Source organism: Homarus americanus, unplaced genomic scaffold (genome assembly GCF_018991925.1).
Source record: "Homarus americanus isolate GMGI-L3 unplaced genomic scaffold, GMGI_Hamer_2.0 scaffold31037, whole genome shotgun sequence".
NCBI classification, from domain to species: Eukaryota; Metazoa; Arthropoda; class Malacostraca; order Decapoda; family Nephropidae; genus Homarus; species Homarus americanus.
Window position 1 is genome coordinate 25,573,587 of NW_024722227.1, and position 15,878 is coordinate 25,589,464.

Genomic DNA, 15,878 nt, shown 5'->3' on the forward strand with positions numbered 1-15,878 from the left:
GGGTTAATGTCTAATGAAAGGATGTTTACATTCCATCTACGCTGTCTTAGGTTCGACAACCCTGCAACGCGTGAAGTGAAGACCGACAAGTTTGGTGCTTTCAGGGCCCCTTGGGATAAATTCATCTCACATTGCAAGGAAAACTACATACCTGGGGAATGTCTTACAGTGGACAAACAGTTGCTCGGGATTCTGCGGAAAACCTTCAAAAAGATATCAGGGATTTTAATACTGTAGAAGGATAGCCCACTCCAATGGGCAAATGCATTTACCTCCCAAAGTGGTGCTGCCAAACAGCTGGGGAGTAAACTAAATAATTAGCAGACAAGGAATAATGGGAGTTAGACGAAATATTCGAAAAAATCACGATTTTATTTTTGTGCATTTCTTTATAGCAGCTACAATGAGGCCCTGGTATTGTGCAGCTATTAATTGCTATAGCAACTCCCTAAGAAACGAAACCTTTCTTCGATTTCAATAAGACAGAAAGACGAGTCGTACAGTACAGTACAGTACACCTACTTCTGTCAATGTTGACTGTTCATTAGTTCATATGGGTGTGTTTTTTATTGAATCTATTTAGTATTGACAACGTTCCACTCTTCAGAATTGCTTATTAATATCAGAGTATCATTAGAATATATAAGATGAGAAGGATACTGTTGTAATACAAAAGTATAAGGCTGGAACTGTGAAGTTTTGGGTCATTCGTTTTAGGACCACCCACGACTTTTTAGACGAAATCACATTTTTCTTATATACAGTATTTTGATTGTATGGCAAAAGCATACAAAAAACAAATCACTCCAAACCTAACAAAACCTGACCTAACTTAACCAAATCTAACGTTTGTCTGTGAAACCACAAACAATATTGGGCATCAAAATAGCCCATGAAAAATTATCACGAACTACAAAGGCCACTTGCTGTCCTTTCCTCAGCATGGCCACCTCTAGTGGGTGGCCATTAGGTAAACAAGATAAATATATACTTAAAATAGGAACCTAGAATGTAGTGTATATGAATGTGACATAAGCAAATGTTTGCACGAAGATGTAAATATTGCAGTGTGGCATTCTAGGTGAAGCGAGATGAAAAGGCCCAAATACTCTTAGTGGAGAAGAATACCCCTTCATATATTCAGGTGGTGAAAAGCTGGAGGTGCTGAAATTTTTGTAGAGCAGAAGTAATTAAGTCGTGTAGAGGGATTTCAGGCAGTGTCAAAAAGTTCTAATCATCAAGTTTTATATTACACCCATGGACTTAGCAATAATTCAGGTTTATGCATTAACAAATAATGGTGAGAATAAGGTAGACGTTTTATGAAAATTTAAAGAAGGTAAAAAGTAACTGAAATTTAGTGAAGGTTAGTTAGATTTACAATGGTCGATTTTCATACGAATGCAGGGAAGAGTAAAGAAGCAACAGACGTAGGACCACCTGGGTTATGAAAGAGGAGAAGGTTTATTGCAATTTGTAAACAAGATGATTACTGCCAATTCATAAGCCACCCTCAGACCTGAGGATGGCACAGGTGATTTGATATCTACAACATACAAACAATCTCAAAAGTTTTCCAAACATGCTAATAAGCAAATAAAACAGTAACTCTTTGATTAATAAATATACACTGTACAGTAAACCTTAGTCAATTTAATAAAAACGGTAAAATATCAAGTGCTCCTCCTGCAGTAGCTACTGTATGTTTTAGATATATTATGATCTACTCTGCTACAGTTACACTGCTATATAGTGGAAGAATATACAGTATTATCATATTTAATCTTATTATGTTATTAAAATGATTTACTGGTCTGTTGACCAAAACTTAAAATCACACTTTTATTAGAATAAACCGTCAAATTAACTGAAGGATTACTGACCAATAAGCTTTGTTCTAATAGTCATAAAACACACTTCACATATCCAAGCACAACCATACAACTGCAATGAAACTTGAGTGCATTTCCAAGCTCACAAATACTGTATACATACAGTACTGTACAAACAAAGTTGGATTATTACTTGGATTCTCCATTTGCCTTCTTGTAATGCTCTAATAGATGTTTCTTGTATGCTACCTGGTTAGCCCATAGTTCAGCTGCATGTCCATTAAGAGGACTGTCATTGTTTGGTTCTGTAGAAGTGCATAAAAAATATTGTGGTCACATTATAAAAAGCACAAAGTTATTCCTTCACATAAATATACATTATTTTGCTTTGACCAATTTGTACCTCTTCATGCCACCCATATTTACAGGAAGACTTAGTTCCCCTCATTTCATCTATAAAATCTACTTGTGCACTTCTTTCCTTTATTTTTCCCATACCCCCTTTTCCCAAAGTCTTTACTGAACTTCAAATACAGGTAATTCAGTTTCTACAAATCAATTAGCCTTCTACAATGAAAGTGAAATAAAATTCCTCAATCTTACTCAGATTCACCTACATTAAGCCATATTCGTACAAAAAATACCCAGTCTGCAATTTAAAGGTCATAAAAAATCTACCTTTTGTGGTATTCAATGATGTCAACCTTTTACACCTATACAGTACATGTTCTCTTATGTCCAACTCTGCTTTTGCAAACGAATCCAAAATGTTTTAATCAGGATTAACATAATTACTTAGCATTTAGATAGCTAAAATAAATCCGTTAATATCTTACCTCCCAGCAAAGACTGGATTGAGAGGAGAATGGCCCGAACATCATAAGATGCAGACCACTTTTCTTTTAAAATATCTAAGCAGATGTTTCCATGTAGATCAACATTAGGGTGGAAACAGGAAGTTATGAACTTGACTGTCGGGGCAGCATATGGGTAGCTACTTGGGAATTCTAATGACAATCTGTATGATAGTCCCTCATATACCTGCAATGGGGGAAAACTACAGTACATTCACTCACATGTTTTGCATTGATCAACAAATAGTCCTTCCCATACAAAGTTTTCTTTTTATTTAACTATATTAGGAGGGTTGAAGTTAATAACAACCTATTGAAAAATTTGAAGAACATGAGAAAATTGAATGTGGATGATAGGAAAGAGCATGGAAGACCAAGAAGGAGATTGAAGGTCATATTAGAAATAAGGGGCATGAATATTTAGGCAGCAGTGTGACTGAGTGGTGATGTTGCTGATAGGTGATACCATTCAGGTTGGACCTCGCTAATCGAGGAAGCTTGGGACCAGACCAGTTCCGGATTAGCAAAAATTCCGAAGCATCGAAGACGAGGTTAAAAAAAGAGAGGCAAAATAATGCATAAATTACTGGTACCAATACAACTTACCTCTGCATGATTCTAACTCAGGCTTACTGGACCGCTTCAGCCGGACAAAATTATTTGACAAGAAAAATTTAAACAATAATAATAATAAAAAAAAAATAATAAATAAAAAATAAAAAGTACCGTAGGAAAAATTTTTTCCTCTGATGACACGTTTACAAAATTTCAAGAGACGGAGGCATCAGTGCGTGGAACACAGGTCCCCGAGAGTTATCAATTGTTGTTTTGGGGAATATTATTTCACTGACTCTAGTAATGATGGTGTTTCTTATTATGTTATCAAAGGTAAATGTAAGGTTTATATAATTTGTTTATCACTGGGCCCATCACTATTAGACTACATATGTATTCCTCCTATACTATACATATTGTATTTCAATCGTACGCCTGGCAACGTGGGAGCCTGGGAGTGAGTGACCACTAGTTAGTGCGTCATCTGCTGTTGTAACTCTCCTCACTCCGTTTAAAAAACTTCATAAAGCAGGTTTGAAAATTAAGCTCTCTAAATGTGAATTTCTCAAATCTAAAGTTCAATTCCTTGGACACATAGTTGATGGAAACGGTATCCACACTATGGACTGCAAGCTTAAAGCAGTTGACCGATTTCCCTGTCCTACAGATGTTGACAAAGTGCGTAGCTTCCTCGGACTTTCCGGGTACTACCGTTCATCCATTCACGGGTATGCTAAGTTAGCCGTCCCGCTGACAAAATTAAAAAAAGAAAGAAAAAAGATGCAACATTTGTTTGGAACAATGAACAGGAAAACAGCTTTAATGCATTAAAGGAAGCATTGACCAGTGCACCAGTATTGGCATTCCCCGATTATACTCAACCTTTCACCCTGTGCACCGACGCCTCTGGACAAGGGCTAGGAGCTGTTCTCATGCAGCTAGACACTAGAGCATCGATTTTCAACTAATGTGCTGCGGGAGTTTAAATAGCATTTGGATAGCTTTTAAAAAATAGCATTTGGATACGTTTTGACATTACTGGTACTTTTATGGAGTGCATTAAACTCCTTTTTTCCAATGATGCAATAAATAAACAAATGTGTTGTTCATTAAAAGCCCAAATGGCAGTTTTAAATTATTTCCTTAATTCCGCAGTGTAGATCCGCCGATCTCCACTGCCAGCTGTAAGATGCGGTAATGTGCGAGTGAGGCCCCAGCTAGGGAATCTGTGTGAGCGGGCAGTCTGCCTAACGTGCCCAGGGATCTAAGAGGCTCAATACGCTCGTCTCTGTGATGCAGTGTTTATTTCGACCCAACAGTTATTTTGTTAACAAATATTCATAGTCATTTCTTTTTGGTAATTGTTAAGTAAATACCGGCAGACATTTTTAGCATTCAAAAGTACATTTTTAAGTAGATAGTTGAGCGCCAGTATAAAGACTGCTTGTCCTTCGGATTCATTTCATCCGGAGAAGAAGAACCACGTCCTAAGTGTGGTGTTGCAGCGAGAAGATGGCAAACCAAGCTATGGTTCCAAGTACTGTAAGTTGAAAAGACACCTTCACACAAAGCACTCACATTTATGCGAGAAACCAATTGAATATTTTAAAAGGCTTATAGCTGATCAAACACACCTGTCTCAACAATTCACCAAAAATCACAATTATTTCTGACAAAGCTCAAGAATCAAGTTTTGCTGTTGCAGAAATCGTTACAAAAAAGATGACATCACATACAATTGCAGAGTCAGCACGCTGTAAAATTGTAAATACAGTATTATGTTTGGTGAAAAATATAAGAGAGATTTTGAACATCCCCATGTCAGATAACACCATTAGTCGTCTTATATCTTCTATGTCTCAAGACGTTGAGTCACAGGTGATAGCTAGCATTAAAGAAGACAAATGTTTTGCCATCAAGATGGACGAGTCAATGGACATCACTGGAGGAGCACAACTCTTAACATTCATCAGGTTTGTTTGTAATGAAGAAATAACTGAACAATTTTTATTTTGCAAACGACTTCCAGAAACAACAAGAGGCCAAGACATTTTTGAGGTTGTCGTCAGCTATTTCAGTTCTTACGATTTGTCGTGGAAATCACACATAAGCATCTGCACAGATGGTGCCCCCTCTATGTCGGGAAGCCTAAAAGGATTCATTGCACTGGCCAAACAAAAGAACCCTGGCATTGTTTTCACACACTGTTTCCTGCACAGAGAGGCCCTCATTTCAACATCAGTAGTACCTGAGCTCCAGAAAGTATTAGAGGAGACGATCAAAATAGTTAACTATATCAAAAGTAAGCCATTAAAATCAAGGTTGTTTTCAACACTGTTCTGCCATGGAATCTGCCCACACACAACTTCCACCAGTTCCCTCACACCATCTCGGCCATCATCAACCCAAGTGTTAGCACAAATTTTCATTTAAAATCTATTTTCTTACTACTGTATTATAAATTTGGCTTCTGTTATTGTATTATTATTGTATTTATTGTTATTATATTATTGCAAATAAAACATATTGCATTAAATAGATAAATTACAGTTTTTAGGGAGCGTTTCCCCTAACTCCTGCCATTTCCTTTATTTCTTATGGGAGATTTAAGTTTGATTTACACGTTTTCAATTTACATGGCCATTCTCAAGAAAACAACTACCGTGTAAATCGAGACATGGCCGCATTAATGTAAAAGACGTGTTAAGGTGCACGGAGTAATATCAACAGTGAGAAATAATTAATGAAGATAAAAAGCGTTGCATGTAAAAAAGGAAAACATTCTGGAGGGTGTACAAGTGTATAATGTTCACTGTCTAAGTGGATATATATTTCAACTATTCAACATTAAAGGTAAACCACACAGTCAAGATAACCACAAAGAACACCAAGATAATGAAGTTGTTCATACAGTAATATTTTAAATATAAAAACTAAACTAGTTTATGCCACAAAAATCAGTGTTACTCCTAAGTAAGTTTATGGCAGAAGTGTTAAATACTGCAGAATAAAAGGCACTCAAGTGACGAGTACATGACACGATTATCATGAACAACTGTACTTCATTACTAAACAATTGTATGTGTAGGTATGTGTGTGTCTGCCTGTGTCATCATTTTGTTTGTGTTAGTGGATAGTAGTGTAAATCCATTATACTATCATGAGTACATTACTGTAAACAATTTAACCATAAAAAATTTATGGAAAAGACTTACTGTAGATGCTGGACCTGTGAGTGTTCCAACCCACTTAAACAAGTTGTCTCCATCTGGGAATGCAGAAATTCCTTTGTCCATGGATATCATCAGAGTCATCAATTCATGCTGAAGTCTGAAGTGCAACAAACACAGATTTGTTTGTATGTTATATTTGGTAACTAATCTCTTTATGTGTTACAAATAGGTTTGCTTTAGCTCACATCTATGGCATATACTACAGGGTAACAGTATCAACATAAAAGCATTCCATCATTTATGCTAAAAACTAAACCAGACTAAAAGTTGCACACCTCTAACTTATCAACTGTTTCTTATGTTGTCAAACCTAGTGCTGTAACTCTTTCCTCAAGACTCTCATCAGTTTTATTACTGATACCCCACTTTTGGATTTTTTCATTACTGCTGATAGTAGTACATCAGTCCTTGACAACTATTAAAAAAAAAAGAAGATAATACTGTAAGGTAACAGTAACTTGGGAGTATTTAGTACACTGAAAAAAATAGGACAAATAAAGCACGTTATAGAAGCTCTCCTCTGGAAAATGCTGGAGAATTATAATATTCCCTTTTACCTAAGAAAAAGATGTGGGCACAATAGAAAAGGTGCAGATAGGACTTGTACAGTTTATATCTCCTTTGATTAAATTACCTTACAAGAGACTGGGAAAAATAACATCATGATAGAACTATACATGCCACTTAGGGAATATGATAAGTTTTCTATACTGTATTGCAGGCATGAACAACCTTTCCTTAGTCATGGGCCGCGATACGATTTAGGTATTTTTCTGCGGGACAACCCAGTGAAATTTATATCCTACCTAACCCAAAACACGGGCGGATCCAGGAATCTCAAGGGGGGGGCGGGGGTTCCAAAAAGTTGAGGGTGGGTGAACATGGCAAGTACAGCAAGCCTACCCAGCTGGGGGGTTTTGGGGGAGGGGAGGGGTGCAAGCCCCAATTTTTTAAATCTGACCAATATATCATGGGTATTTTGAGGCCATTTTGAAGCCATGTGCACTTGATATTAAGAGATATTCTGAGGTCAATAATAATTACTTTTTACTGTTATGCTGAGGCATAATTTGGCATTATAATTTTGTAAACTAGGTGTTTTGATTATTTTCTGTCCCAAGCAGCAGATATTTTGGCTAGTTTATTGAAATTTTCTTGTATATATTGATGTATTAATTATGTAAAAAAATTCTAGAATGTATTGCATCATTTGTTCTGATTTACTTCTTATTGTAAGCCTAGATCATTCTAGAATTCTCCAGGTGGGTCTTGAGCCGACCTCCCGCATCTGGACATTGCTAGAATGGTCTAGGTGTCTGACGACCCATATATAAGCGGGAGCGGGCTGCCTAGGAGCGAGTTGCTCGCATCAGTTCCTAGTGTAAAGGCTAGGCCTAGCAGAACAACTGAAGACAATTGTTGTGCAAGTATTGTGGAATTGTTGTGATTAATATAAAGTGAGAAGACTAAGGAATTGTACACTGTTAGTGTGATAACTATATATTCGAAGTGTGGAGTCAAGCTGTGAAGCCATTACCCTGTTACAGTGTTGTGAAGAATTACTGTTTATTAAAGAAGACTACAGTGAACAAGTGTGTTTCTGTGACCTGGTGGAAACCTACCTGCCTGTTGTTTGTCTGTACACTGATACCGATCGTCGGGGAATTACCAGAGACTGGTGGGACAGCCAGTGGTAGTTCGACGACTCTTGTGAGATAACTACTGCTCTGTACATACGACCCTAGCCGCTGGTAACCAGTGGTGGAAGCTGGGTAAGTGGTGAAAGGAGGAGGGTCGTAACATTACTATACAAAAACGCCTGAGTACTGCATTAAAGAAAAAGTATTGAAATTTTCTGATGAAAAGGGAGGTCCAGACCCCCAGGACCCCCCCTGTAACTGCCCCTGGAAAAGTAATATTAATATTGCATTAGCTAGGACAGTGAAACAGTTTATCATTATATCCACCTTGCAATATTTTCAGTTTGCAATCACAGTCTTTTCCTATTTATGAAACAAATCCATCATATTTTTTTTTATTAATTTTTCTTGGAATTTAACAGAAGATAAATTAAATAATCTGTGAATATGTTGATTTTTCCAACAGTTACAGCATTTATCTTACTTATGAGACACACCCACCAGGATAATGTCAATGTTAATCTTGATGCATGAGGAACTACAATGAAAACCTATAGGTACAGTCAGCCAAAGATGCACCGACCCCACCCTGGGTCTCGTGCTCGCCATTTTACCTGGCAATACTTGGTAAAGGAAGGCTGTATGTAAAGGTGATTATGATTGGTGGATTGTTCTCGGCTGTATCACTGTCAGGATAATTATTAAATAAACTATTCATTAATTTTTAAGGTCATGAGATGTTTCCAAATTTTTAGTATATTTGCTTAAATAATGAAGAAAATTATATTAATGAATTGGCAACTCAACTACAACCACCGCTGCCACAAGATTCTCACATCAAATTTTATTCATTATGTAAACAAACATACGAACATTTGGAAACTTTTCATGGCCTTAAATAAAAATGAATAGTTTATTATTATAAAAATGTTACCTATGGTTTGTTTAATATTTATCCTGACAGTGATACAGCCCAAAACAACCACCTTTACATACAACCTTCCTTTACCAAGTACTGCCAGGTAAAATGGTGAGCACGAGACCCAGGGTGGGGTCGGTGCATCTTTGGCTGACTGTACATCTATTAATTTACAATATATATATGCCCATGGAGACCTAATCAGACAAGAATAAATAGATAGAACAGACAGCCAGGCATGAAGGATGAGGTACTATGGAGAGAGACAGTCTGTCAACAAGGAAGTGACCTTTACCTTTGACCCCTGTGACCCCACTTGGACTTGCCTAACCTTAGTTAATTCCCAAGTGACCTACTGCCACATAGCAGTTAATCCATCAAGCAGACCCCACCGAACTTGGCCCGTAAACACACACAAGTTAAAATGTTTTGTGTTAAAATTATTCTTATAATAAATATTGCTTTACTCACCATAAACTGGCTACATTTACCTCAACACAGGGCCACATTAAATAGAATTTCTCAATTTGCGGGCCGCACAAAGACATGGTTTGGGCCGCAAGTTGCCCATGCCTGCTGTACTGTATTTTGATTGGAAAGGAAAATATAACTACTAGGCATCAGTTGTTCATCTATAATAATAATAACAACTAAGTCACTTTATAGAGAAGCAGCAATACACAGATAAGTAAAAGTATCACTCAGCATAAAGTGGGTGGGGCAACCCCTCAGAGACAGTTAGGAGTGTGACTACCACTATATTTAAGGGAAGATAATTATGATAAACAAGAAGCCCAAAGGAGTCAGGAGGTGGGTTATTGGAAGCTCCATCAAGAGCTCATTCAAGACCAGACTTGACCAACACTGGAGAAGGTTCAGGTACATTCAGGAGCCGGTGCATGACCAGTACTTGACAACAGTGTGTAACAAAGACGTGACCGATCGCCCAAGCAACTAACGAGCCGATCATTGGCAGAGGACAAAAATAAAATAACATTAAAGCATTTCTAATTACTGTAGCTAAGTTCACCAAAACTATTTGTCAATTATGAAGAATAGCATCGTGGTCTGTTTCTATCATGGTAGTTGAAGTATTAGGCATTAAGTACATAAGAATGGAGGAAACTGCAGAGGGCCTATTGGCCCATACTGGGCAGTCCCATTTACACCCAGCCCCTATTGCTCATATAACCATCCAACTTATGTTTGAAGCTATCCAGCGTATTCGAGTTAATGATGATATTTGGTAACTTGTTCCATTCATCCACTACTCTATTTCCATACCAGTGTTTACCTATTTCGCGCCTAAATCTAAATTTGTCTAATTTAAAACCATTGTTACGAGTTCGCTCCTGGTTTGATAGTTTGAGTACCTTTGTTTAGCCCTGACTTCCATTTATACACCTCGATCATATCGCCTCTCATTCTACATCTCTCGAGGGAGTGCAAATTAAGATGCTTTAACCTGTCTCTATACTCAAGGTTCCTAATGCCCGGGATTAGTCTTGTCATTCTCCTCTGGATTCTTTCTAAGGATTCTATATCCATTCTGTAATACGGTGACCAGAACTGAACTGCGTAATCCAAGTGAGGTCTCACAAGCCCAAGATATAGTTTTAGGATGACCTCGCTTGTCTTGTAACTAACACTCCTTTGTATGAATTACTTAAACCCAGGCAAAGTGAACCACTGAAACTTAACCTAACCAACCTTATCTCCCACTATAGTGTCCTGGGTTCAATCAGAGCCCAGTGAGACCTACCAAACATCACAGGTTTACTTCAGGTGCTCTGGTTTCCTCCTGTACCAACAATAAACCATCCAAATGAAAAAAAAAAAAAAAAATGACTCAACCAAAGTTTATGCACAATCTTGTCCAGCCCAAAAAAAGTTTCCAGCATATGGGTAAATGTGATTGGAAAAAAATTCAAAATAATCTAATTTCATTTGATCTTCATATTCTGGTAAAGTATTTGGTTAATTAAACTTCCTCACAACTCATTCAGGAGGCAGAGGAAACACCTGACTGAAACACCTGACTGATGGCACTTATCTCGAATATTCTGCCTTGAACACCTTAAAGAACAATTATGAGTGGGTGCCTATTAACCATAAACCTTATAATATCTGGCGTAACAAGCGTTCATTGTGAGAAAAGAACAGTGTTATAATAGGGTCATTAACAGGTATTTATCACAGCTGTTAAATGCCCCCAACCCTGGCTGACTACAGAGGCCCTTTAAATATTAGTTTCCTCACCTTTTACTGACGGAGTGTGAGTCTCTGCCTGCTATAGCCCTCTCATTGTTATTTTTGTTGGAATCTGAGGCAGCAACTGTTCCTGGTGGGACGTTTTGGGCCATTTTTTTTCATAAATTTACAGCTCGTCTGACTAGATGTTTTCCTTCCCAAGTAAATTCAAATATTACCATTGGGAAGTTGTCAGCCAATCAGCGCCCGCCTGGCCCTAACGTCTCGGCTCAGGTGAACCCGTGCCAGCCAATCAGCGCCCGCCTGGCCCATAACGTCTCGGCTCAGGTGAACCCGAACCCCAACTCACCGAACCCCAAACCTCAACCCATAGAGAAGTGACTGATATATTATTTACAGTAATGAGATCTGTCTATTATACTACTTAAGAATATTTAATTTAATCATATAAAATGTAGATATTTACAGGTGAAATATTTGTCACATGTTTCGCTGAACTATAAAATATTCATGTTATAAAATCCTGGAAAATTAAAATAAATACTTACAATTCCACCTGAGATTACTTATCTTTTCACCGCGTATCAGTATACTATCTAATATTGATGCCATTAAGTAATAGAATGGTCAGATTTCTTGACAAAAATATATTGCTCGTTTATCTCCATCAAGTTATGGGGTATGAGATTTTGTGTTCACACTCAGGATGGGATGGAGAAAGAAACTCACAATGTGCTCTCTATATACATGTTGTATTGGATGTACAATGCAGCTTGGTGCTGGGAAGGCAGCATGGTTACAAGCGTGATGTAGAGAGAGCTGGTTGGTGAGGACGCTCAGAGAAGGACAGCTTGGGTCGCCATGCTCGCCGGCAGGAGAGGACCGCCAGGCAGGCAGGAGGAGGAGCAGGCCAGGCAGGCGGGAGGAGTGTTGCTGGCTGTTGATGTAGGTAGGAAGGAGAGCAGATCACCACGAGGTCAGGTCTTAAATAGCGGGGGTAGGCGTGGCTAGCAGTTGACCCCGCCTGCGGGTGTGTGGGCGCTGGTTGACCTAGACCACGGCATACACTGGGGAATTGTGGGGTCGGCTAGGCAGCGACAAACAGCGTTGTAGGGGAGAATTCACGACAATACTCTCCCTCCAGGCTGTGAGACTTGTTGTCTGGGTAGGCCAGCACATGTGAGGCAGAACGGGGCGTGCGTGCCTCTGTGAGACAACGGCGATGGCGTGGATGAGCCGGTCGCTGGGGACAACTGTCTAGAGACACAATATCAGGAGAGAGGAGAATAAGGGTGGAGGCGATGAATTTTGTGCCCTCACGGTAGGCACAGAGTCGTCGAGATGCCTGCTGGGGTGTGGGCCTGGGTCAGGAGCAGGGGCTGCGCCAGCAGAAGCGGATGAGGGCTGACAGCAGCTGGGTCCACGAAGCAGGTGCAGGAGGACATTAGGAGTACCTGGGAGGTCCGCACTCAGGAACAGAGGCCGCATCAAGGGCGGCAGGGGTTACTGCTGGGCCGGGGTCGGCGTCTGAGGCAGGACGGGTGTGCTGGGGTCGGTAGGACGTGGTGCTTAGGGCAGGAAGAGGAGCTGGTGTCTGCTTAGAGTAGCAGAGCTGCTCTAGGATGTCTAACCTGCGGTGTAGAGACAGTAGCTGTAGAGCCGATGAGAGCTGCTTCTGGGTGGATAAGCCAGTCTTCCATGTTGCTTGAAGACTGGGAGCGTGATCAGTTTCTCCTCCATCCTGTGTGAGTGCGAATCTCCGGGAGTCACCATTTGTGGGGTATGAGATTGTTTGGTTCACACTCAGGATGGAATGGAGAAAGGAAACTCACAATGTGCTCTCTATATACATGTTGTATTGGATGTACAATGCAGCTTGGTGCTGGGAAGGCAGCATGGTTACAAGCGTGATGTAGAGAGAGCTGGTTGGTGAGGACGCTCAGAGAAGGACAGCTTGTGGGTCGCCATGCTCGCCAGCGGGAGAGAGGACCGCCAGGCAGGCGGAGGAGCGAGGACCGCCAGGCAGGCGGAGGAGGTGTTGCTGGCTGGTTGGTGTAGGTAGAAAGAGAGACAGATCACCACGAGGTCAGGTCTTAAATAGCGGGGGTAGGCGTGGCTTAGCAGTTGACCCCCGCTCCGTGGTGTATGGCGGCGCTGGTTGACCTAGACCACGAGGCATACACTGGTGAATTGGTGGGGTCGGCTAGGCAGCGACAAACAGCGTTTGTAGGGGAGAATTCCACTACAAAGTTATGGATCTGCGGGGTTGGAGAGACGTTTGAGGGGGAGAGACTTGAGGGGTATGTGACGTTGGTTCACACTCAGGATGGGGGAGGAAGGAAACTCACAATGTGCTCTCTGTATACATGTTGTATTGGATGTACAATGCAGCTTGGTGCTGGGTAGGCAGCATGGCTACAAGCGTGATGTAGAGAGAGCTGGTTGGTGAGGACGCTCAGAGGACAGCTTGTGGGTCGCCATGCTCGCCGGAGGAGGTGTTACTTGCTGCGGCTGTAGCTAGAAGAAGAGAGAGGTCACCACGAGGTCAGGTCTTTTATAGCGGAGGTAGGCGTGGGTAGATAGTTGACCCCCGCTCCACGAGGCACACACTGGGGAATTCGCGGGGGTCGGCTACTCAGCGACAAACAGCGTTTGTAGGGGAGAAATCCACTACAGACTTGCGATGTATCTAGACGGATTCCCAAACTTAGGCGTATTAAACCAAAGGAACTTAATTAAGAGCCTTGAGCCCTAATTGACAATGTAACGACGCTAAACCTTAGCCCCTCCTTGTCATGGAGGACTTTAATTATGGTGACATCGACTGGAAAAATAAATTCATGCCAAACGACCTAAACAACCCAGCCACTCTTTTTGTAGAAACTCTGTTAAAGATCTCACTCACTGCAGAGGGGAGCTACACCCAAACCGCTGGACCTCATCGTAACTTCGTTCATGGCAAAAGCAGGTCCAGGTTCAAATATTACAAGGGAAATTACGATGGGATGAGGGAGGAGATGAGGAGTATACACTGACCTGTAACTTACTAAGAAATAAGATCGCAGATGCTACTTTTCTTTTTTTCTTTTATCCTCTTCACTACTGATCGGCTCGTTCGCCGCTGGGTGATCGGTCACGTCTCTGTTGCGCACCGTTGGCAAGTACTAGGCATGAACCGGCTCCTGAATGTACCCCAGAAAGGGCAGTATAAATTGCCCATTCTGGGGTCACTAATCCTAAGGGGATAACTTAAATCTACTATAGCATCCGTCTCCTCTCGACCTACATAGACGAAGCGAGGGTCGCTACCTGGTATGACAAAATCATGTGTTTCATGATTTATTCAAATCCTGAAAGCCAGCTTCAGTGTCGCCATGACTGTCCTCCTCATCTCCTTCGTTTCCTTCGTCAGGAACATTAGCAGAGCGTCGCCCAGCGTCGACTCCTGCCATGGTTAGATTTAAATGGAATCCAGGTCTTATACACTGGGGCAGAGAGGTGATATGTAGGCCAGCGGTGTCCGGATAACAGGGACTTGTGTGAATGGGCTGAGTTGTTTGAAGTGAGCCTTGAGTAACACTGATTAGTTCCCCCCTGTGGTGTGCTACAACTGCTTCGGGGTCAATCATGTGGCGAAATACTGTCACAAGACAGCCACCTGCAGCATCTCCGCAGGGATGCATAGCACGAGGAGCTGCCCCACCAAGGAAGCTGCCTCTCGGGAGGGGAGAGAGCAGGCCTCCCCGCCAAGGAGGCAGTGTCCCAGGTGCAGGGAGGGGGGTGTGACGGCCTGGCACCCCGGTTGTCCTGGGAGGCCGCCCCCATCCATAATAGCGGACCCACTCAGTGATGCCAAGACGGCCGGATCGCCTCCACCACCTGAAGTCAACAGCCACAGTGTCTCTCCTTCGTAAGCCAATGCAGATCAGGTTAAAGCCTGCCAAGTAAGTGTACCAATGAACAATGGCAGTGATAGTGTCAGTGGAGCTTCTGAAGGAGCTGGTGCCTCCTCTCATAATGATGTGAACTTGAGGGCGACAAAGTTAAGAAAAAACCCAGAAATTCAAGACGTGGGTTGGGTCAAATGATGAGCAGGACAGGAGGGGGCATGCAAGAGCCAGAAACCAAGCAAAGGCAGTATGTAGAAGGGTTGAAAAGGAGTTCCAGAGGCTGGTTGCAAGTGAGGTCAAGTCAAACCCAAAGACGTTTTACCGCTATGCAAAGTCGAAATTAAAAACGTGAGTAGGAGTATCAGACCTGAGGCTTGAAGATGGTAGTTACGCTGATTCTGACTAGGATAAAGCTGAGGCATTGAACAGCTTCTTTTCCTCGGTGTCCTACAAGAGAGGATGCGATTAACCTTCCTGCATTTGAGGACAGACTGTTCGACACAGCACTGACCCACATTGTGTTCACAGAAGAGGGTATTAGAAATAAACTGTCCAGGCTAAAGGTCCATAAGAGTCCCGGCCCTGACATGGTGCATCCTAGAGTGCTAAGAGAGTTGTGTAACGAGCTTGCCGAGCCCCTGAAGATCCTGTTTTGTAAATGCCTGGATGAACAAAAGGTCCCCAGTGAATGGAAAGTGGCTTATGTGAGTCCTATCTTTAAGAAGGGCGATCGGCACTCCACGA

General features: G+C 41.3%; 1 protein-coding gene across 1 annotated transcript; it reads right to left on the reverse strand.

Annotated features, from left to right (window-relative positions):
• Positions 1-353: 353 nt before the first annotated feature.
• Positions 354-11,666, reverse strand: LOC121862435 (ubiquitin-conjugating enzyme E2 C-like). Its single transcript, XM_042360735.1, has 4 exons — positions 11,293-11,666; positions 6,457-6,571; positions 2,669-2,873; positions 354-2,137 (listed from the first exon to the last, which is right to left on the reverse strand). Exons 1-4 carry the CDS (start codon positions 11,394-11,396, stop codon positions 2,022-2,024), a joined length of 540 nt encoding a protein of 179 aa, XP_042216669.1. The 5' UTR covers positions 11,397-11,666; the 3' UTR covers positions 354-2,021.
• Positions 11,667-15,878: the final 4,212 nt, after the last annotated feature.

Coding starts and splice junctions, on each gene's coding strand:
- LOC121862435 (XM_042360735.1), bottom strand. CDS start 11,396: ATGGCCCAAAACGTCCCACCAGGAACAGTTGCTGCCTCAGATTCCAAC. Junction 6,572..11,292: donor TCACACTCCGTCAGTAAAAG/GTGAGGAAACTA, acceptor GTTGCACTTCAG/ACTTCAGCATGAATTGATGA. Junction 2,138..2,668: donor AATCCAGTCTTTGCTGGGAG/GTAAGATATTAA, acceptor GCACTTCTACAG/AACCAAACAATGACAGTCCT.